The sequence below is a fragment of the Pseudochaenichthys georgianus genome, chromosome 7, assembly GCF_902827115.2.
Source record: "Pseudochaenichthys georgianus chromosome 7, fPseGeo1.2, whole genome shotgun sequence".
Lineage (NCBI taxonomy): Eukaryota > Metazoa > Chordata > Actinopteri > Perciformes > Channichthyidae > Pseudochaenichthys > Pseudochaenichthys georgianus.
The window spans coordinates 50,091-75,035 of NC_047509.1; the positions used below are offsets into that span (position 1 = coordinate 50,091).

A 24,945-nucleotide genomic window follows, 5' to 3' on the forward strand; every position below is an offset into this window, starting at 1 on the left:
CCCCTATGGTCATTATTTTTTGCCACACACATTAAATAGGAAAATACTCTGAGCATGCGCAGTGTAGTTTTTACAGTCACCGTTCACTTAGACAGTGAGAGGGAGGGGCAGGATCGGGTTTTGTCCCACATGGCTCTAAACAGCTCAATAGGCACACACTGTAGACACTCATTAGAAGAACACAGACTAAAACAGCAATGAGACGAATCAGAGGATTAAACATGATCTTAAAATATATTTTATATATATTTTAATAAATGTTTTGCATTTTGTTGTAATCATTATTTTAATACTTTCTGCTGACACTAGGTGGGGCTGTGCCCCTAATGACCAGTCGCCACTGAACCACACTAAGTGTACCCTTATATGTTAGTATGTATACAGAACATGGCTAAAAATTATCCTAAGATGTAACGTTAACCCTTCATACCTCAGTCTACTTTTAAGACACTAAAATAACGTATTGTGGTGACCACCTATTAATACACTGGTTCATAATTCACACATGGAACTACAGTTGGGGTTATGTTTCCACACAGACATGTTGTGTGTGGTCTATATATGTTGTGTGCCCTCCTGGCTTCTCTCTCTTCTTCCCGGACTGCAACCGGACAACATTACCTTAGCTGCTCTCAAATAAAGTTCCCTTTTGCACCATCATTGCACCGCCTCTGACTCCCTATCTCTCGGCACTACACTGGTGACCCTGACAAGTCTCGAGAAGTTTCCGGGACGGACCCGAACACGGCAAAAGGAACTCAAGTTTCTTTCTCGAAATGCCGGGGAATCTTTGGAATCGTCCGTGGCTGCCATCGGCACGCGGACCGAGGCTCGGTGCGCGCCCCGCGGAAGAGCTGGGGACGTTGCTCGCCATTCCCGCATCAGCCTTCCATCCAACAGGGGGTCGATGCACGACCTGCTGGGTCGACCAGCAACCCGATTGCTACCTCGTGGGCTTGTTTCTTGCGGCTGCACGTCCCGGCTGCGCTAGCTGACGACAACTAGCGGCTAACCACGAGGGGCTAACTATGGCTAGCAGCTACCCATGGCTGCCAGCTAGCGGCTAATGGCTAACGGCTAACGGCTAGCTGCTAGCTGCTAACGGCTGTCGACATATTTGTGTTAACATCTGACTGTTAACAATTTTTTTCCGGTGCCGGAGAGGAGGTTCGACCAGCCGGTTGACCTCGTGTGGATACTCACCTTTTTCACCACCTCGACAGCGGTTCCAGACGCCACTCACGTTTTCATCGGTGCCTGGGTGGCGCACTCCTGGACCCCCTCTCACCTCGACAGTTCCGGACGTTGCCCATGCTCCATCGGCCCCTGGGTGGTGCGCTTCGGGACCCTGTCTGGCCTCTCATCTGTCCACGGCTCCTTCCTCCCAGGGAGACTCGGGATTTCGTGCTGGGTTTGCCGCGACACCTACTGCGGCCCCCTTACGACCGCCCGTTCCAGCCCGCCCCTGGTGGGGGTGCCCTCGCCCTCGTTAGGGCCCCTACCCTCTCCTGCGGCCCTACCCTCCTCGGCCCCTGTGGTGCTTCCTCCACGGACGCGAGGATTTATTTTGCCATGTTTGAATTCTGGGGGGGCTTGTGTGGTGACCACCTATTAATACACTGGGACATAATTCACACATGGAACTACAGTTGGGGTTCTGTTTCCACACGGACATGTTGTGTGTGGTCTATATATGTTGTGTGCCCTCCTGGCTTCTCTCTCTTCTTCCCGGACTGCAACCGGACAACATTACCTTAGCTGCTCTCAAATAAAGTTCCCTTTTGCACCATCATTGCACCGCAGTGGGACTGGGACTAAAATTCAGCCCTGGAAACTGATCCAGTCCGGCCACATGAAATGTCAAATGTTAGAAATCCGCTGTTTATTATTTAAAGTTTTACGTCTGATTCTCTCCTTTTTTCCTCTCAGTACACAGCTCCAGGTTGGGCATTGGCCTGTCATCAGATTTCATTTTTAGTTGCTGCTGTAGCGGAAGTTTAGTACAATTATTTTTGATGAAATACTCCAAATCTCTACCCTCCATAATTGCACTTGCTACAGTTGCTTGCTACTTTTTAAGTCCGGTGATACAGTACGAACTGAAGTTTTATTGCGATTTGATTGGATTGTGAGGCATGACGTGAGCCTCATCTGATTGGTCAATCCCTCCATTTTTTTTTAACCAAGGGAAGCCAATTTCGGCTGGCCTCCTCTCGCAACAGAGTGCAATCTACGGTTTCACCATAACATCTAGAGGGGCGCTGTTTCACTCCTTGTAAAATACTCAGAGAGAATGGGGGAGAGACGGGCCGGCAGAATTATTTCCGAAACTAAACTAAGTGTTTTTATTTATTTATTAATATTATAACTACAATCCAAAATTCAGGGGAAGCCTGGCTTCTCTTAACCTCCAGGAGAAAACGCCACTGAGTTCAAGGGATAATTCTCACCCACTTCTTGCTCTTGCCCTACACTTGTATGTGCCAGTTGAGCTGGTTCTTCCAGCAGCTCAACTGGCGCCCTCATCATTCTCTTTATCATCTTGCACTTGTTCTAAACTGCTGCTGATAGTGCATGCAGCGCTGCTGCCAAAAAGGTTTGTCAATTTGCGACATTGATATGCTTTACCTGCGAGTGACTTCACCTTCTTTTCTCTTGCCTTCTCGGCCCCACCTTTTTCTTTTCTTTGATTTGTATCCATGTTTTTTCATTCTCCCTGTCTGCCGCGGCGTCTAATCCCTTCTCTTCATGTGGCCGGTCTTTTTTCTTCTTCTTCTTCGTGTGTTATTATTTGACAGATAAGAACCACACAACTACATTAGCGGCCGCTGTCGCCCTCTGTCGGCCGTCAGCGCAACTTAAATTATGACGTTAAACTATTTTTTTTAAAGGGCCGGCCGACCGGCAACGGCCCTTGACGACCGGCCGTTCTGTGGTTCTCCAGATTCTACAGATGGCCAGTCCGCCCCTGCCTCTGACTCCCTATCTCTCGGCACTACAGTATTCCAATTTTTATTTTGTTTTCGCGGGTGGAATTATACCGGCTCTCGTTTCAGTACTCATAACAACGGAACCATAGCAACGGAACTGACAGGCAACGGAACTGACAGGCAACCCTCTGAATCAGACTCTGATTGGCTGTGACTGCATCCACTCAGAGTGTCCGATTCAGAAACGTGACTCTTACACTCTTTACGTCACAAACAAAGATGGTGGATGAGAATAGATCTATAAAACGATAAGCAATGCGCCAGAATCAAGGTGAGACTATCCGCATCCTTTAAAACTCTACGCGCATTCGTTTCCCCAAAATAAGTAAACGACTGTATTTGAGTGAGTTAAGGCATTAGTTTGCTTCATTAAAGGGTGTTAATGAGTGTTCTCCAGTGCCTTTTGTCCGCTTTAAGGTATTATTAAGGTAGGGTTAATGTTGCTCTCAAAGTGCACCAGATTGATGCTTTCAACTTCAATATTTAAAAAAAATCTTCCCGGGGGAGCATCCCCCCGGACCCCCCGAGAGGAAGTACTAAAAAATAGCACTTTACCCCTGCATACCCCCCCCCCCAACAACTCGTGGGCTAAGCCCCGGATCTCCTACAATCCTAAATCCGCCACTGATGTTGATGTAGAGACATGAAGAAGTGGATTGTGCATGATAGGTGACATTTAAGAGCGTCCTGTTCTGAGCAGGAGATTCTCTGCAGAGTCAGCAGAAGTCTGACCTCTCTCTCTCTCTCTCTCTCTCTCTCTCTCTCTCTCTCTCTCTCTCTCTCTCTCTCTCTCTCTCTCTCTCTCTCTCTCTCTCTCTCTCTCTCTCTCTCTCTCTCTCTCTCTCTCTCTCTCTCTCTCTCTCAATTCAATTCAATTCAATTCAATATGCTTTATTGGCATGAATGTCAGGTGAACAATATTGCTGATATATGATAAGAAAAAAAGATACAAATACAATTCATTCATTAAACAATTTACAACAATATATTACTAAACCTCAAGTATCAAATGTAAAAAGAAAGAAAGGAAGAAAAGAAAGACACATGAAGTAGAGGAGCAATCGGAGTGAGCTGAGAGGAACAGCTGTTATGTGTTGGTGTTGTCTTAGGCTGTGGCATGCGCTCACATATTTCGCTGCTTCTATGCTGCTGGCACTATTTTCTCCAAGTACATGTTGCATTTTATTCTGGTCAGACAGTGATTCAAAATCTTGGAGTTCACATGTTATCTTTGTAAATAACTTTGTTCTAATGTCTTGGTATGTTTGACAGTGCAGCAGGAAGTGTTGCTCTGTCTCCACCTGTCTCTGTGGACAGAGTCTCTCTCTCTCTCTCTCTCTCTCTCTCTCTCTCTCTCTCTCTCTCTGTCTGAAGTTCATACATCATCACGCAGTCAAACAGGTTTTCACAGCTAATTAAACATGTCTGAATACAAAGCGTCTCACAGGACAGTGAAGAGTTCTCAGAGAGGGGGGGAGGAGGCGGTGATTTATGAGATGTCTGTACTCGTGATGTCTGATGTCCTTTTCACCGGAGACGGGACAGGGGAACCCGATAAGGACAGCGAGGATTTAGACCCGGGGAGGAATGTGAGCGTGTGTTTGGTTAAAAAAAGAGGAAGGCCGAGTCATGCTGTCGTCACGTGCAAACGCTTCTCCAAATATGTGCATTTCCACGGTCGGCATTTCTGTGCTTTTGTGCATTTTGTGGCATCGTATAGAAGGGATGTTCCAGAGAGCTGATTGGTGGATTTATTAGAGCCTTATGACGTTACTCTAACCATGCTATAGGAGGTGAAACCCCTTCCTACTTATTCTCACAGATAATAACGACATAATGGAGCTTCGTAAAATTCCATTCATGAAATCTGTGGTTTGGGACTGATCCAACATTTAAATAGACCTGAACATCAGCAGGAGAGGACTCTTTAAAGTAGAGACACTACATACTGATATACACCTGAACATCAGCAGGAGAGGACTCTTTAAAGTAGAGACACTACATACTGATATACACCTGAACATCAGCCGGAGAGGACTCTTTAAAGTAGAGACACTACATACTGATATACACCTGCATATCAGCAGGAGAGGACTCTTTAAAGTAGAGACACTGCATACTGATATACACCTGAACATCAGCAGGAGAGGACTCTTTAAAGTAGAGACACTACATACTGATATACACCTGAACATCAGCAGGAGAGGACTCTTTAAAGTAGAGACACTGCATACTGATATACACCTGAACATCAGCAGGAGAGGACTCTTTAAAGTAGAGACTCTACATACTGATATACACCTGAACATCAGCAGGAGAGGACTCTTTAAAGTAGAGACACTACATACTGATATACACCTGAACATCAGCAGGAGAGGACTCTTTAAAGTAGAGACACTACATACTGATATACACCTGAACATCAGCAGGAGAGGACTCTTTAATGTAGAGACACTACATACTGATATACACCTGAACATCAGCAGGAGAGGACTCTTTAAAGTAGAGACACTCCATACTGATATACACCTGAACATCAGCAGGAGAGCACTCTTTAAAGTAGAGACACTACACACTGATATACAGCTGAACATCAGCAGGAGAGCACTCTTTAAAGTAGAGACACTACACACTGATATACACCTGAACATCAGCAAGAGAGGACTCTTTAAAGTAGAGACACTACATACTGATATACACCTGAACATCAGCAGGAGAGAACTCTTTAAAGTAGAGACACTACATACTGATATACACCTGAACATCAGCAGGAGAGGACTCTTTAAAGTAGAGACACTACATACTGATATACACCTGAACATCAGCAGGAGAGGACTCTTTAAAGTAGAGACACTACATACTGATATACACCTGAACATCAGCAGGAGAGGACTCTTTAAAGTAGAGACACTACATACTGATATACACCTGAACATCAGCAGGAGAGGACTCTTTAAAGTAGAGACACTACATACTGATATACACCTGAACATCAGCAGGAGAGGACTCTTTAAAGTAGGGACACTACATACTGATATACACCTGAACATCAGCAGGAGAGGACTCTTTAAAGTAGGGACACTACATACTGATATACACCTGAACATCAGCAGGAGAGGACTCTTTAAGTACACTCCACTCAAAGTATTGATTGTAAGATAATTTGTCTGGATGCATTAATATGTATTTAACCACCAATATAATATGTGTACTATTCATTTTTCTGCTTTCCACACACTGAAGTAGTCTTCTTAAAACTTTTCCAGAGTTTCTTGCAGTTGCATCATCAACGTTGTTCCATCTTTCAGGAGGCCCAGTCTCTCAGTCACTACTTATTACATCAAGTGTACGCATAAATAAAATACTTGCTTTTCGTTTTACTTTATATTTCACTGACTGACCTGGCAACATGTTTTTATTTGACTTTGTATCCAAACTAACCCCACGGTCTGCAATGTTTGCATCCGCATCCTCTGCCTTGTTGATTTGCAATCCTAATTTTAAAGATAATGGAAGAACCAGCATTTATGATCTATAAATAATCAGTGGAACCCTGGCCTGTTTGGAAAAAGACGCTGCGCTGATAGCATCGTCTCATTTACATCAGCATGCAAACCACCCACGAGCTGTATCTGATGAAACTCTTTATCATCAGAGCCGTCTCCCTGTGAATCCCCACAGTGCTCCTAGCCGGTGAGATCGAAGTATTTTTGTCAAGCTTTTGTTTAATTGAAAACTGTAGTGCCAAGAGACGGGAGTCGGAGGCGGTGCATCGAAGGGACTACGTTAGCTTTATTGAGCATCAGAAACACACATGTGATCAGCTTGAAGCCCGGGAAGAGAAGACAGGAGGGCACACACAGTAAGTACACTCAACATATGTGTCCGTGCGGAACAATACCCCCAACCCACACTTCCCTGGATGAATTCTGTCAATCACCACACAAGCCCCCCCAGAATTCAACCGTGGACACAATCCTCGCGTCCGAGAGGAAGCACCACAGGGGAATGAAGACAACATCCGCCAACCGGAGAAAGCTGGGTCGCGGTGCTGCGACGTGGGGACGGGCGTGAATGTCCCGGTGGTCCCCAGCAGGGAGGAGCGCTTCCCGGCCGCAGGCGAGGGCACAGCGGCGGCTGGCACGAAGTCCCCGGGAGGCAGGAGCAGTGGAAAGGGGAGAGGCCAGACGGGGTCCAGGAGTGCGACACCCAGGTGCAGATGAAAGCGTGGGCGATGTCCGAAACCGCCGTCAAGGTGGTGAAACAGTGAGAGGGTCCATACGGGGCCGACCTAGACATGGCCGAACCTCCTCTCAGGCACCGTAAAAAGCTCAAAAGGGTCGTCCTGTCCACTATCAAAAACAGGTAGGTGAAATTGTGAGAGGATCCACACGAGGTCGACCAGACATGGTCGAACCTCCTCTCCGGCACCACAAAAAAAAAAAAGGGTTGGCAGACGGATGTTAACAGATGGATGTGGTTAACCGTTAGCTGCTAGCCGTTAGCTGTTAGTCGTCGCCGTTAGCTGCTAGCCATCAGCTGCCAGTTGTCGTCGTTAGCCGTTAGCTGTAAGCCGTTAGTCGTTGTCGTCGGCCGTCAGCCGTAAGCCGTTAGCCGTCAGGAGCTGTCGTCGGCCCCGGAGCCTCTGCCAGGTGGCGTGCCTCTACCAGGGAAGGTGCCGCTGCGTGAAGGGGCCAGCACCTCAGGGGTAAAACGCCGGGCGGCCAGGAAGAACCGGTCAGCTTCTTCGGCTAAAGTGCGGGGCTCAACACTAGCCGTGTTAGCGAGCGCTGGCTCGACATGCCGCATGTCCCGAAGAAACAGTTCCACGAACAAGAAGTCGGGTTCTTCCGTACCTAGCAGGTCGTGCATCGTCTCCATGTGGTCGGAAGGCTTGCTGTCTCCCGGTGCGGAGACGATGTGGAAATAGCATGCGTTGTTCATCGGTCAGGGCGAAACGAGCCTCAGTCGGTGCGAACGATGCAGCCGCAGACGTCTCCCAAAAACTCCGGCAGTTTGAGAAAAACTGCGTTTTTTGTCATGTTCGGTTCAGTCTCGGATACTTCTACGAGACTTATGTCGGGGTCACCAATGTAGTGCCGAGAGACGGGAGTCTGAGGCAATGTATCGAAGGTACTAAGTTAGCTTTATTGAGCATCAGAAACACACATACTATCAGCTTTAAGCCCGGGAAGAGAAGACAGGAGGGCACACACAGTAAGTCCAGTCAACATATGTGTCCGTGCGGAACAATACCCCCAACCCAGGGGCGACGTAAGGGGGTGAAAAGTTAGGACGATTCTAAGGGCCCGTGACTGACAGGGGCCCCAAAAAATGTTAGAACATTAAGAAAAAATGTTTAAGTAACCTTTCATCAATCATCAATAATTAACATTAGTATAACGTCATATTGATAATGTACTCACTAAACTTACGATTCATTTAACTTATTTTCTTCCAAAAGGTAATTATCCAAAGCATCGAACACCCCCCTCTATTTACATGTAATGGTTTGGTCCTGCCTCCAAACTGGCCGTTTCTAGCAGAGAGTGAGAGAGCATGTGAGCAGGGATGCTCGTACTTACGTGTGTACATGTCTCAACGACTAACAAAGTCAGGATTTCAAGAATGAAAAGAAAGGAGAGAAAGACAAGAGAGAGGGACTAAAGGGCAACAGTATGTCACCCAGTCTTTCTCATTTGAATGTTTTGCTGACAATAAAGGTGGGGTAGGTAAGTTTGAAAAACCGGCTCGAGATTCCTGCCTGTCAGCCTTCCATCTGTGCACAAACTTATCTCGTGCCCTCATTGGTCATGTGCGCGTCCGTGTGTGTTGGGGGAGGGGCTCTGTAAGGAAGTGGCAGATTTTTTCCTGTTGTGTATTTTCGAATTCAAAAATTTCAAAATGACCTACCCCACCTTTAAGTAATGTTAATATCTTCACAGAAAATTCAGAGGTTTTTCATTTCACTCCTCTTTTAGCTGACATTTAATAAATGCAGGTACATTTTTAGCAGCTATTCATACTACATCAGTTGTCCCTCCCCCTGGTGCCAGGACCAACAGATCCATCTCTAGGCTCCGCAGCCCTGTCCCCCCATAAGGCTTTGCAGTCTTGCCATGCTGTCCATTGAAAGCCAGTTGGTTAGAAAGCTGGACTTCAAGGACTTGATCAGTGACTTTGCCTGTAAGAAGGCTAGGCGCTGGGCTCTTGGTGAGTAAGGCTGAGCAAGGGCTCGTGATAACTGTTAAAGGGCAAGGCTATGGTAAGGATATTGGATCACGACACACAAGATGCATGATGAGAAAAATACTGAGAACAGGTGGCTCTGATTTAGCACCGCCATCAGGCCTTTTCACTTCCGTTTCCGTTTTGTTGTCCATTTACACTTTACTACCCGTTTATTTTGTAGTTGGACTGTATGTATATTTAATTAAAAAATCTGCTGCTTATGTTATTTTTTTGTTTTAGCATTTTATAAATGATAATATTGGTGTTAATGTTCACTTTATTTTAATTTAAGAGGTCATGTATATTTAATTTATATTTATTTTGATTTTTTAATGTTCCATTCAAAAATGTTATTAAAAAGGCACCATAAAAGATGGCTATTGAGGTCTATTGTCAGGAATGTTAGTGTTATATCAAATAGTGAATTCTACTGCAGCAGAATGTTGCACGTCTGCACAGTGTTATATGTTCTCCGCTCAGTGTCAGTAAATATAGTGCAGTTAGTATTGGACTACAAGATAGAGCAAGCCTGTACAGGTAGAGTTATTTAAAGCATAAATGAGTGGGTTGGGTTCTGGAGGTGTGGTTACAGCATTGTGCTTGGTTGGCGTGGCCTGGGCCTGGTGGTGGGGCCCAATGTGATGTCTTTTCATGGGGCCCAAAATCCCTGGCGGCGCCCCTGCCCCTGGATGAATTCTGTCAATCACCACACAAGCACTTTTCGGGAGTACTCCCCCTCTCGCACCCTCCGCTAATATCTATGACTTTATCGTGTTTTCTAACATGACATTATAGCCTCGCCTGTTATGCAATAGTCTGCACATAAAACCCTTGTGTCACATCGATGTCGGCTATTTGACCACTTGTGCCTTTCTTCAAAGACCTGGCATCATATCTGTAAAGCATTCAAATGATGTATTTCCAGACGGGATTAACGTCTTAAAGGAACCTCAGGTCGGAGAGGAGGATTTCTCCACAATGACAAACATCTCCTCCGGTCAGAAATAGCTCTGTGGAGGAGCAACAGGTGGTGCGAGGACCCGTGTGTGTGTGTGTGTGTGTGTGTGTGTGTGTGTGTGTGTGTGTGTGTGTGTGTGTGTGTGTGTGTGTGTGTGTGTGTGTGTGTGTGTGTGTGTGTGTGTGTGTGTGTGTGTGTGTGTGTGTGTGTGTGTGTGTGTGTGTGTGTGTGTGTGTGTGTGTGTGTGTGTGTGTGGCACAGATAGGCCTGCAGCTCTTACACATTTTACTTGCAACTATTTAAATTCAACTTGCAAAATGTTAAACAAATCAGACCTTTCTTAACTGTCAAAGCTGCAAAGTCACACCTCCACTGCGTGATTCCGTCCCACATGGAATACTGTTTGACAAACTGGTCGTTTGCTTGAGCCACAAACCTGAACCCCATGGAACAGCTGTTCAAGAGAGCGATCAAGGTGTCTGACAGAAAGACACATTCATACCACCTCTGTACCCATGGAGGAACACCATTTATTGAGTTTTGACAATTTTAAGTCTTTTAAAAGTATGTGTTTTATTTATAAATGTTTACATGGACTCCCTTAGGGGAATTCATCCACAGAAAGCACACTGGACGCTGCACTAGGTCAGAAACCAGAGGACGCTATGTATCCGTGCTGCTATGTTGTTTTGCCATGTCATAAATACTTGTGTATTCTGCTCTTGCTCTTTTGCACTTTTCTTGTATTTCGTGTATTTGTATCTGCTATGTTTGTAAAGGTCATGTTCTTAATGTTTGATGTGAGGGACTGCGGATGGAAAGTAGCTCAAAGCTAAATCCGGCATATTTACGCTTGGTACATTTATTGTTTTAAGTGTTCATTAAAGTGCATGTCCCGACCAAATAAACCATTACAATAAAATAAATAAAATACAATGACGTCATAAATCAGATAAATGTTTTTAACATATTATTTGGGACATATTTCACAATTGTTTGGATTATTCTTTCTGCCATTTTTCTAATAATTTGGGAATTTTAAAATATATTTTAGGGATATTTTTTCAGACATTTTTCAGATATATTTCACTATTTATATTTTATTTATTTTCATACATTTTGAGATATCGTTCCATTTACTGCCGTCTAAGATCGAGCTCCTTTGACCTCCTCGATGTCGGTGTGATCTGCAGATCGTACTCATCACGTTATGTTTGTAGATTTTCCCGCGAGAACAACTTATCTCTAAAAAGTCAACTTCACACAAAGTTCTTCTTCAGAAAAACAGCCTTTTTTCTGTGACGAGGCATTTTCCAGCGTGCAGCGGTTGGGCGTCTGCAGGATGTTGTTGAAGTCACAGATCAGATAAACGTTGCAGGCCGTCTTCAACTCACAGATACACTTCATTTCAGAGCAGAGCGGTTCCTTTCCAGCCTCAACCGTGAACCATCAAATAACCACGGCAGAGACATCCTCCGGACCATCTCTCACTGCTGTCAACAGTTCCCTCAGAGGGGCTTCTTAAGTGAACACGTGTAACATCTTAGAGATATGTTCTTGACGTGTTTGAAGTTATATATATTTACAGGTGTTTCCATAAAGCTCCTGCTCTCATAAAACATGTTTTAATATTAGAATAAAAAGCAATTACATTCGTTAGACGCTTTTATCCAAAGCGGCTAACACACATTCAGTACTGCAGGAGCGATTTGGGGTCAACGACATGCTGACTGCAGTGGGACTCGAACTTGCTGCTATCCCCTGATTCGAAGTCCAGCACACCATCCACTGAGCCACAGCCTCCCATATCATAGGAGATGCACACTGTTGCTATTTAATGCAGTGTTCAATCTACAACATTTGAGTTGCTCTTTTTGCAAGTATTGTTTGGTTTTTTTTGGGGATATTTTTTCAGACATTTTCCAAATAATATTAGAAAAAACGTTAAAACTGAATTTATTCAATTTTTAAATATATATTTAAAAATCTATATAGTATTTTAATATTTGTATGAATGATTTAAATATATTTAATTAAAATAAATTAAATATTATGATATATTTCGGTAGGATATTTAAGTGAGATATATTAAAGTATAAGCGTTGGGAGCTTGTAGATCTTTGTGCAAGTATGTTTCTGTGTTGCACATATAATTTATTCAGTTTAAATGCCATGTTTAGCCTCATTTCTCATATATTTTACCTTTTTAAACAATCAGCATTCAAAATAATGTTTCCTCCTTTTAAAGAGTCCGCGTCTCCCTGTGTTCAGAGATATAAATACATTGTTAATCAGCAGAAGTTACAGTTAGAAGGCCACTTTACTGTGTGTGTGTGTGTGTGTGTGTGTGTGTGTGTGTGTGTGTGTGTGTGTGTGTGTGTGTGTGTGTGTGTGTGTGTGTGTGTGTGTGTGTGTGTGTGTGTGTGTGTGTGTGTGTGTGTGTGTGTGTGTGTGGTGTGTGTGTGTGTGTGTGTGTGTGTGTGTGTGTGTGTGTGTGTGTGTGTGTGTGTGTGTGTGTGTGTGTGTGTGTGTGTGGAGGACAATGCTGCGGTTCTTCGCTGCTCGCGCGTCAACGGAATCCCGTAGTGCGTCACCGAGCGACTATTCTCTCTGCAGCGCGCTCTCTGATTGGCTGTCGGGTGGAAATCTCCCCGCCCACCTGCGCGGCCTCTGTGATGTCATGGCACGGGCTGCGCGGAGGGGTATAAAAGCAGGAGAGACGCGGCTCAGCGGGAAACTCTGAGGATGACTGAGGTGCAGTGAGGATAACAGAGAGAAACACGCCTGTAGAGACACACACAGGTAAGAGATGTCCTCGTGCTTTTATGTTCACACGCTGTATAAAAGAAAAGGGTTTGAAACAAAGAGGAAGCAGCTTTTAACTCCATGTGTATTAGCAGGAAACAGCCAGATCTACTTAATTGATCTCAGTTTGGGATTTATTTCTCTGTTAATCAACTAATCTGTACACTATCAGCAGCCTACCATAGATACATGTAGTAAAAGTACTTTAAGTAAATACATATTGATTGTGGAGTGACATGTCATCAAAGTAGGTTCTTAAAATGAATGAAGAACTACTTCACATCATGCACAACTTTCCAAATGCACATTTAAAGCGCTTTTTATATTCTGAATTCTACATTTTTCAAGTTCCATATTCGTGATTCTTTACCTCTGCTTTTTATATACATGTATTTCCGTAGTTACTGAGCAGAGGTTTTATATGTTCAGCTCGTCATTGTTTCCACGGCTTCTGCACGTCTGCTTTTAAAAGTGTTACTGCGCACCGTGCACAGACAGAGTTAATTGTTAGCCTGTGTGTGTGCAGGTGTTTCCACAGCGCCACATGGCGTAGTGATATGCAAAGTAGGGCCATAGGATAACAGCTTCTCAAATGAACACAGTATGTTTGTACTGCAGCAGAGATTGGGCTGGACGTAGCATGCATGCGGATAAACGACAAAAACACACTTTCATTTTTCCCTGGGGGTGAAACACACACGTTACAGTACAAGTACACGTTACAGTACAAGTACACACACATTACAGTACAAGTACACGTTACAGTACAAGTACACACACGTTACAGTACAAATACACACATGTTACAGTACAAGTACACCCATGATACAGTACAAGTACACACACGTTACAGTACAAGTACACATGTTACAGTACAAGTACACACACGCTACGGTACAAGAACACACATGTTACAGTACAAATACACACACGTTATAGTACAAGTACACACACGTTACAGTACAAGTACACACATGTTACATTACAAATACACACATGTTACATTACAAATACACACATGTTACATTACAAGTACACACATGTTACATTACAAGTACACACACACACACACACACACACACACACACACACGTTACAGTACAAGTACACACATGTTACAGTACAAGTACACACACGTTACAGTACAAGTACACACACGTTACAGTACAAATACACACATGTTACAGTACAAGTACACACACGTTACAGTACAAGTACACACACATTACAGTACAAGTACACACATGTTATAGTACAAGTACACACACGTTACAGTACAAGTACACACACGTTACAGTACAAGTACACACACGTTACAGTACAAGTACACACATGTTACAGTACAAGTACACACACGTTACAGTACAAGTACACACACATTACAGTACAAGTACACGCACGTTACAGTACAAGTACACACATGTTACATTACAAGTACACACACATTACAGTACAAGTACACACACGTTACAGTACAAGTACACACACGTTACAGTACAAGTACACACACGCTACAGTACAAAAACACACATGTTACAGTACAAGTATACACACGTTACAGTACAAGTACACACACGTTACAGTACAAGTACACACATGTTATAGTACAAGTACACACACGTTACAGTACAAGTACACACACATGTTACAGTACAAGTACACACACGTTACAGTACAAGTACACACACGTTACAGTACAAGTACACACATGTTACATTACAAGTACACACACATTACAGTACAAGTACACACATGTTATAGTACAAGTACACACACGTTACAGTACAAGTATACACACACGTTACAGTACAAGTACACACACGTTACAGTACAAGTACACACACGTTACAGTACAAGTACACACACGTTACAGCACAAGTACACACACGTTACAGTACAAATACACACATGTTACAGTACAAGTACACACACGTTACAGTACAAGTACACACACGTTACAGTACAAGTACACACACGCTACAGTACAAAAACACACATGTTACAGTACAAGTATACACACGTTACAGTACAAGTACACACACGTTACAGTACAAGTACACACATGTTATAGTACAAGTACACACACGTTACAGTACAAGTACACACACATGTTACAGTACAAGTACACACACGTTACAGTACAAGTACACACACGTTACAGTACAAGTACACACATGTTACATTACAAGTACACACACATTACAGTACAAGTACACACATGTTATAGTACAAGTACACACACGTTACAGTACAAGTATACACACACGTTACAGTACAAGTACACACATGTTACAGTACAAGTACACACATGTTACAGTACAAGTACACACATGTTACAGTACACATACACACACGTTACAGTACACATACACACACGTTACAGTACAAGTACACACACGTTACAGTACAAGTAAAAAATAAGCTTCATGGTAGTAGTCTGACGGGTCGTGTGATCTTAAACAGATATACTGAACATCATTTTACTGTCTGTTGACTTTGCAGTACTCTATTTATTATCCTCACCTGAAGTTCAATTCTTTGTATTTAATGGCAATAAGGATTTAACTTTATTGTCATTGCAATTTAAATCAGAAGTACAAAGAGCCGTTACGTTCAGAGTAACAGTCAGGATGCATGTGATACAGTATATACACATCGAGCAGTTGATATGTACAGTATGCACAGTATTAATAGTGTGGTATGAACACGTGTGTGTATCGTGTGTGTGTGTGTGTGTTGGCACTGAGCTCCAGACTCAATGTCACCCCTACACACACACACACACACACACACCCACCCACACACACACACCCACACACACACACACACACACACACACACACACACACACACACACACACACACACACACACACTACAGTATATAGTAATATATGACACACTGATATACTACTGATGCTATAAGCAGAGACGCCTCTCGATTTACACACATTAATACAACTGTGCATACACACACACACACACACACACGCACACACACACACGCACACACACACACACACACACACACACACACACACACACGTCTTGGCAGAGAGAGAGAGAGAGAGAGAGAGAGAGAGAGAGAGAGAGAGAGAGAGAGAGAGAGAGAGAGAGAGAGAGAGAGAGAGACTTCACAAGCCTTGAACCTTGACTCTAGAGATCAAGACACTTTTAAACACCTGTCTTTGTGTTTCTGCAGCCATGACTTGCATCCACCCTCAGCACGCCCCCCCCCTCGGGTCCCCCCAGCTCTACGACCTCAACCTGGGCCTCTCCGACTTCCAGAGCACGGACTTTATCGCCAGACTCACCTCGAACGTCCCCCACGTCCCCACCCCCACCCTGCCCAGCATCAACTCTCTGGTCGACCCCCACCACGACTTCAACTCTTATTCCTGTCAGTTTACGGCGGCCCCGGGCACGGAGACCCCCTTTAAACTGGACGACCTCCAGGTGTACGGGTGCTACCCGGGCGGGGCTTTCTCCCTGAGCTTCCCCGATGAATCTTCCTCTCCTGGGGGGTCCGATTTCACCTCCTCCCCCTCCACACCTCGCTTCCAGCCTTCCTCCGGGTGGGACTCCTCTTACGGCCCCTCGTTCTGGGCTCCAGACGACCCCTCTGGTCCCCAGGAGGCGTCGTTCTTCACCTTCAGCTCCGCGGAGGATCCGTCTCATCTTCAGGATCCTTTCTCCCCTCCCCCTCCCCCTCCACCAATGAGCTGCTTCTCTTTGGAGGCGGGGTCCGAGCAGCTGGACGGCAGCTTATCGCCGAAGTTGAAAAACCTCTCAGGAAGCGAGGGGTGCTGTGCGGTGTGCGGAGACAACGCCTCCTGTCAGCACTACGGGGTCCGGACCTGTGAGGGCTGCAAGGGCTTCTTCAAGGTACCCAGAGCTCTGAGTCGATATGAAGCATTCAACAAAGATATCAATCAGATTCACACACAGGTTTATTGACAAGTAGCTTCACCCATACGAGGGACTTTCCTTGGTGCATGCATAAACACAGTTAAAGAATAGAACTGCATATGTACACGCACTAACACTAACTCACTCCAGGAGAGGGGACACTACGGACACACAAGAGGGCCTCTTTGATGCAGCTTCCGTCTCCCACACAGGCCCTGTCCCATTCACATCTCCCTCATCAGCTGCCAGACTGCGAGTCCATTCAAAGCGTGTATTACCGAACAACTAGCTTGCACTACACCCACTTAGATTTGAATAACGAAGTGTCACTATAACTGATGCGTACTTGCTTTTATTATGTCTTACACTTCTTATAGATGTCACGATATATTGTGAATTCTGTTGGCCTTCATGTGAGGATTCTCCTGATGATGGAAATTGAGTGTTTTCTTCCCCTCTCATTTCGAGACTGAGATAGAATGCTTTGATGCAGGTGGAGATGAACTCTTCCTTGTTGTTTCCACAGCGAACAGTTCAGAAGAACTCCCGGTACGTTTGCCTCTCCTCCAAAGAGTGTCCTGTGGACAAGAGGAGGAGGAACCGCTGCCAGTTCTGCCGCTTCCAGAAGTGTCTGAACGTGGGGATGGTGAGGGAAGGTGAGTGTCTCTCACACTCACACACACACACACACACACACACACACACACACACACACACACACACGGACAGACAGACATACATACATGGAAAAGCATGTACACACTGGCACGGACACCGAGATACACACACAGGCAGACAGACAGAGACACACACACACACACACACACACACACACACACACACACGTGCATACATACATACATACTGTACATGGACACACACACACACACACACACACACACACACACACACACACACACACACACACACACAGACAGAGACATGTACACACACACACACACACACACACAGACAGAGACATGTACACACACACACACACACACACACACACACACACACACACACACACACACACACACACACACACACACAGAGACATGTACACACAAACACACATGCACACAGACACACACACACACACACACACAGAGACATGTACACACAAACACACATGCACACAGACACACACACAGACACACACACACACACACACACACACACACACACACACACACCACACACACACACACACACACACAGAGACATGTACACACACACAAACACAGAGACATGTACACACACACACACACACACACACACACACAGTGTAAACATTAACAGCTGATTCGTCTCCCTTTCCTCCAGTTGTGAGGACGGACGGTCTGAAAGGTCGCAGAGGTCGTCTGCCGTCGAAGCCGAAGGTGGTTGCCGAGGCGACGGCGGCGTCCTCCGTGTCTCCGGTCAGTCTGATCGCTGCTCTGGTCCGAGCGCACATCGACTCCAACCCTGGGGTGGGGAAGCTGGATTACTCCAAGGTAAACAACAACAACAACAAATCTGAAAAATGAGATCGTGTGAGATATTTGGCTACGTATTACGGCCATTGAAGGTAAATTCTTTAGAGAGTTCGGGAAAGGGTCAAGGCATTCTATAAATGAAATCTATTATTATGAATGAGTGTTCCAGTTTTCTAATCCGACAGAATACCCTTTTCATATTTGAAATTCATGATTTTCTTTTTCTCCAACATCTCAAATTCAGATTTTATTTTTATCCTAAATGTCAGTGATTTTTTTTCTCAAATAATTTCTCCAAAATGTTTAAATCATTAATCTGAGGTTTTCTTTGGTGCAAACTCCCGATATTTTCTTCTCACAAATGTTGTAATTGAGTTGAGAAAGTCTGGCTCATTCTTCACTTTGATCTCAGAGAATTTGAGGGTCTTTTTGCAAATGTATGACTTCATAATCTGAGAGAATATTAAAATGTCTTCGTCCTGAAGTGCCCTGATGCGCCATCGATGATGTTAGATGATGTCTTTAATTTCCCTGCTTCCTTCCTGTTTCAGTACGAGGAGACGGCGGTGAGTCCGACCCAGAAGGTGGACTCCTCTGACGTGCAGCAGTTCTACGATCTGCTCACTTCCTGCACGGAGGTGGTGAGGATTTGGGCTCAGAACATCCCGGGTTTCTCAGAGTTCTGCCTCGAGGACCGGGAGCTGCTGCTCGAGTCGGCCTTCGTCGAACTCTTCATCCTGAGGCTGGCCTATCGGTGAGAGCATGTTCATCACACATGTCGTATTCCTGATGCTCTGGATCGATAAAGGAATTAACCAGAAAGAAACTTGAAAACACCAAAAATAAAGTTCCAAGTTAGTACTTTTACAAAAACAGAAGAATACGTGTTCTTAAAGTCCTACATTCACCAGGAACATCTAAAAATAAACTCAGATTTAATTCATATTTCTTTTTCGAGTAAAAGTACCTTTTGATTTTAGCAACAGTTTTCCTTTACACGATTTTCCTTTTGTGATTTTTATCCTTTTAAATGTACCACTCAAATCTAAAGTGCTTTGCTAGTCATTCCCTCTCTCCTGATGCCCTGGGTAAATGTGAATATTTGCGATAAAGAACTCATAATTTAACCACAAAGAAACTTGAAAAATAAAAGATTTTACTTTGAATATTTGCACTTTCTGCGATTTGTATGTTTGATAATTGCGTTAAAATTCTAATGAATTGTTCAGCCCTACGATAAAGCATTATTATTATATTCCCAGCAGAAGGATTACACATTTCAGATCAAATCAAATACTCCAGTCCGAAAACACCCGAAATAAAGTTAGAAGTATTTTAAAAGTTAAAAGTTAAAGAAGATATTTTACGAGTTTGTAAAGTCCTAAAATTTAAATAGAGAAAATAATATTAAAGGAGAAAACCCTCAATATTTTCCTTAGATGACAAAGTCCTACATTCCAAAAATAAACTCAGATTAAATTCATATTTCTTTCCGGTAAAAGTACCTTTTCATTTTGGTAACAGTTTCCCTTTCGACGTGTTTCTCCCTACATGTGATTTTGTTCCTCGTGAATGAACCGCCTAGTTATTCCCTCTCTCTGCTGACACGTGAAACCCTTCGGCCCTGGATAACAGAACATCTGATCTATTTCCTAAAGCTCGGACCCTGACCTGCAGAAGCTGGTGTTCTGCAGCGGAGCGGTGCTTCACAGAGCTCAGTGCGTCCGGGGCTTCGGGGACTGGATCGACTCCATTTTAGAGTTCTCTCAGAGCCTTCATCGCATGAAGCTCGACGTTTCCTCCTTCTCCTGCCTCGCTGCGCTCGTCATCATCGCTGGTAAGAGCTGTTTCTAACTATTTAGTTTATGAATCAAATCAAGACAAATTCATCCCTCACTTCACCTCAGCCACGTCATAGACTCGATGCATTACATTAATGCACACAATATCTGTTTTCTTTTTTTATTACTGCCGTGTTTTATTCTATTCTATTTCTATGTAAATACTGCTATATTTTACTACATGTTATTTTTGATGTACGACATCAAGTCAAATTCCTCGTACGTCTAAACCCACTTAGTAATAAACCTGTTTCTGATTCTGATGTAATAATTAAGACATTATTTAACCCTAAGGCTCCAAATGCAAAAGAACCTTCATTAGTGGACATATCAAACTTTGTATCGGAGTTAAATCAGACTTATTTTTACTCGGCGAGGACAGGGTTTGCTCGAGGACAATAAGAGAGTTACACAACACAGGACTGACAGGACAGGTGTGAGACACGACCTCATGTATGGTGCACAAGTTATATATATTATCACAGCATGCCGAATGTTGCGAGTTGTTGCACCGCAGGGGCTTTAACACGTCTGTCAGCACAGAGCGTTCAGCTTTACAAATCTATTAAAAGGGAGGAACCACAGGTGAACAGGGTAAACATATAACTAACAGATATCACCCACTGACATTAACTATCATTTTTTATATTCAAAGTCTTCTGGTATATGTTTAAATTAGCTTATGAGGCGTTATGTAATGCTAACAGTAAGTACAAACATTAGCCGCCTTTAGCTTAGCGGTGGTGACGTGAAGTCATGTGACCGTGCTGCAGGGGTGGGAAGTAGTGGAGTACAAATACTTCGTTACTGTACTTAAGTACATGTTTCTGGTATCAGTACTTTACTCCACTACTTATTTTTCTGACCACTTTTTACTTTGACTTCTCACATGTTGAACACAAATACCTGTACTTTCTACTTCTTACACTTTGAACCCAAATACCTGAACTTTCTACTTCTTACACTTTGAACCCAAATACCTGTACTTTCTACTTCTCACATGTTGAACTCAAATACCTGTACTTTCTACTTCTTACATGTTGAACACAAATACCTGTACTTTCTACTTCTCACATGTTGAACTCAAATACCTGTACTTTCTACTTCTCTCATGTTGAACTCAAATACCTGTACTTTCTACTTCTCACATGTTGAACTCAAATACCTGTACTTTCTACTTCTCACATGTTGAACACAAATACCTGTACTTTCTACTTCTTACATGTTGAACTCAAATACCTGTACTTTCTACTTCTCACATGTTGAACACAAATACCTGCACTTTCTACTTCTACTTTAAAACAGCTGCTAGTTATGGGTACTTTTTACTGAAGTACATTTCAAAGACCTCTTTACTTTGACTTGAGTAAAGAAGTTTAGTCAGTACTTCTACTTTTACCAGAGTATTTTTAAACATGAGTATCTGTACTTCCACCTGAGTAAAGGATGTGTGTACTTTTGCCCTCTCTGTTTATAGCCCAATATTAGCCACCTTTTAGCTCTGTAGCAACATAAAACTATAAGCTCTCTTAACGTGTCTCCTTGTCTCCTCTGCAGACAGACACGGTCTCAAAGAGCCGAAGCGAGTGGAGGATCTTCAGAACCAGCTGATCACCTCCCTGAAGGACCACCTCTCCGCCTGCGGGTCAGACTCCCTCCAGCCTCATTACCTCTCCCGGCTGCTGGGGAAGCTTCCTGAGCTCCGGACTCTCTGCACTCAGGGACATCAGCGCATCTTCTACCTGAAGATGGAGGACCTCGTGCCCCCGCCGCCCATCGTGGACAAAATCTTCATGGATACGCTCCCGTTCTGAGGAGGAAATCTGTGACGGAAAACCTGGAGATTGTATAAGACAACAGACTGTTTTATAAAAGCAGCTTATGGACCTGAAGCTGACATGCAATAAGCTGGAGGCATTTCTGATGGATTGCACTGCCAAAGTTGCAAAGTTACACATTTAATGCAATTAATAACTAACGAGCACAAGTTAAGCATTTTGAAAAATAGCTTACATGTCTTTTCTAACAGTCTTCTGACTTTAAATTGCACCTTAAATATCAAAGTAGGGCTGAAACATTTGGGGAAAAATATTATAAATGCGATTATTTTACCTGGTGTTGTCACGATTCGACAGGAAGGCGGACCCAAGAGCAGTCAAAACAAGATAAATAATTTACTTTGATCGACAAACAAGCTGATAACAAAGAACAACTAAACAGGTACAAACCGGGGAACATGGGGGAAGGGGCATAGCAAAAATGGACTGGAACAATCATGGGAACAACGACTAACCGACAAGGTTTGACCAGACTATGGTTGCGGTCGAATTGTCCAAAAATCAGCTCCTATCGTCTTCTCCTAATTCCTTGACCTCTGTGTGAAACGTCACGGGGTCAAGGAATTGTGTTTAGGAGAATTCAAAAGGACTTAGGGGAAGGTGACCGGGCTTCAAGAGAATCCGACTGCCCTTACACTATCGACGTATTTATGGCGCGCTAGCGGATGTTATTAATGTGCGTCTGCTGTGGGGAAACTATATTTGATAATTGCGTTAAAATTCCCATTAATTGTTCAGCCCTACGATAAAGCATTTCCATTTTATTCACAGCAGAAGTATTACAAATGTCAGATCAAATACTTCAATCGCTCCGGTATATTCTCAATGATTTCACCACAAAAGCTCCAGTTCTCTCTGTGTAATATAACCACTGATTGTTTGTGGTTATAGTAAAGTAGGCTAACCTACAGTATCCTTCAGTGGTATCGTTCGTGTATCATGAATAACACTGAGCAGCTGTGTGTGTGTGTCCAGTCTCAAACACACACACACACCTTATGTAGATTATTTTAAAATCTGTGTTCGACAAATGAACTGTATCCTGCAGTTTGAGGAAAATGTACGTATGTTTGTTTTGGATTATTTTTACATGCTGAAAAGTTTTTATTTTACTGCAGAAAAACATGAAATAAAAAACTGTATATTTAAAATGGTTTTGTAATTTTTACGTAGAATATTTAAAGACTTCCACTAATGTTGGGCTGTAAAGGAACTACAGTGCGGTCACATGACTTCACGTCAGCACCGCTAAGCTAAAGGAGGCTAATGTGGGGCTGTAAAGGAACTACAGTGCGGTCACATGACTTCACGTCAGCACCGCTAAGCTAAAGAAGGCTAATGTTGGGCTGTAAAGGAACTACAGTGCGGTCACATGACTTCACGTCAGCACCGCTAAGCTAAAGGGGGCTAATGTTGGGCTATAAAGGAACTACAGCACGGTCACATGACTTCACGTCAGCACCGCTAAGCTAAAGGGGGCTAATGTGGGGCTATAAAGGAACTACAGCACGGTCACATGACTTCACGTCAGCACCGCTAAGCTAAAGGTGGCTAATGTTGGGCTATAAAGGAACTACAGCACGGTCACATGACTTCACGTCACCACCGCTAAGCTAAAGGGGGCTAATGTTGGGCTATAAAGGAACTACAGCACGGTCACATGACTTCACGTCACCACCGCTAAGCTAAAGGGGGCTAATGTTGGGCTATAAAGGAACTACAGCACGGTCACATGACTTCACGTCACCACCGCTAAGCTAAAGGAGGCTAATGTTGGGCTGTAAAGGAACTACAGCACGGTCACATGACTTCACATCACCACCGCTAAGCTAAAGGAGGCTAATGTGGGGCTATAAAGGAACTACAGCACGGTCACATGACTTCACGTCACCACCGCTAAGCTAAAGGGGGCTAATGTTGGGCTATAAAGGAACTACAGCACGGTCACATGACTTCACGTCACCACCGCTAAGCTAAAGGGGGCTAATGTTGGGCTATAAAGGAACTACAGCACGGTCACATGACTTCACGTCACCACCGCTAAGCTAAAGGAGGCTAATGTGGGGCTATAAAGGAACTACAGCACGGTCACATGACTTCACGTCACCACCGCTAAGCTAAAGGGGGCTAATGTTGGGCTATAAAGGAACTACAGCACGGTCACATGACTTCACGTCACCACCGCTAAGCTAAAGGAGGCTAATGTTGGGCTGTAAAGGAACTACAGCACGGTCACATGACTTCACATCACCACCGCTAAGCTAAAGGAGGCTAATGTGGGGCTATAAAGGAACTACAGCACGGTCACATGACTTCACGTCACCACCGCTAAGCTAAAGGAGGCTAATGTGGGGCTATAAAGGAACTACAGCACGGTCACATGACTTCACGTCACCACCGCTAAGCTAAAGGGGGCTAATGTTGGGCTATAAAGGAACTACAGCACGGTCACATGACTTCACGTCACCACCGCTAAGCTAAAGGAGGCTAATGTTGGGCTGTAAAGGAACTACAGCACGGTCACATGACTTCACATCACCACCGCTAAGCTAAAGGAGGCTAATGTTGGGCTATAAAGGAACTACAGCACGGTCACATGACTTCACGTCACCACCGCTAAGCTAAAGGGGGCTAATGTTGGGCTATAAAGGAACTACAGCACGGTCACATGACTTCACGTCACCACCGCTAAGCTAAAGGGGGCTAATGTTGGGCTATAAAGGAACTACAGCACGGTCACATGACTTCACGTCACCACCGCTAAGCTAAAGGGGGCTAATGTTGGGCTGTAAAGGAACTACAGCATGGTCACATGACTTCACATCACCACCGCTAAGCTAAAGGAGGCTAATGTGGGGCTATAAAGGAACTACAGCACGGTCACATGACTTCACGT

General features: G+C 44.1%; 1 protein-coding gene across 1 annotated transcript; it reads left to right on the forward strand.

The window, feature by feature from the left end:
- The first annotated feature begins 12,918 nt into the window (after positions 1–12,918).
- Positions 12,919–23,194, forward strand: nr4a1 (nuclear receptor subfamily 4, group A, member 1). The gene is made up of 7 exons (XM_034086132.1): positions 12,919–12,981; positions 16,186–16,868; positions 17,419–17,548; positions 18,219–18,388; positions 18,922–19,124; positions 20,029–20,207; positions 21,769–23,194. The coding sequence occupies exons 2-7, from the start codon at positions 16,188–16,190 to the stop codon at positions 22,023–22,025; spliced, it is 1,620 nt and encodes a 539-aa protein (XP_033942023.1). The 5' UTR covers positions 12,919–12,981; positions 16,186–16,187; the 3' UTR covers positions 22,026–23,194.
- The last annotated feature ends 1,751 nt before the right edge of the window (positions 23,195–24,945 follow it).

What these genes read in the sequence shown, in the direction of transcription:
- nr4a1 (XM_034086132.1), top strand. Translation starts at nt 16,188, where the DNA reads ATGACTTGCATCCACCCTCAGCACGCCCCCCCCCTCGGGTCCCCCCAG. An exon ending in GCTGCAAGGGCTTCTTCAAG is followed by an intron (nt 16,869 to 17,418) that starts GTACCCAGAGCT and finishes TTGTTTCCACAG; the next exon opens with CGAACAGTTCAGAAGAACTC. An exon ending in ATCCTGAGGCTGGCCTATCG is followed by an intron (nt 19,125 to 20,028) that starts GTGAGAGCATGT and finishes TATTTCCTAAAG; the next exon opens with CTCGGACCCTGACCTGCAGA.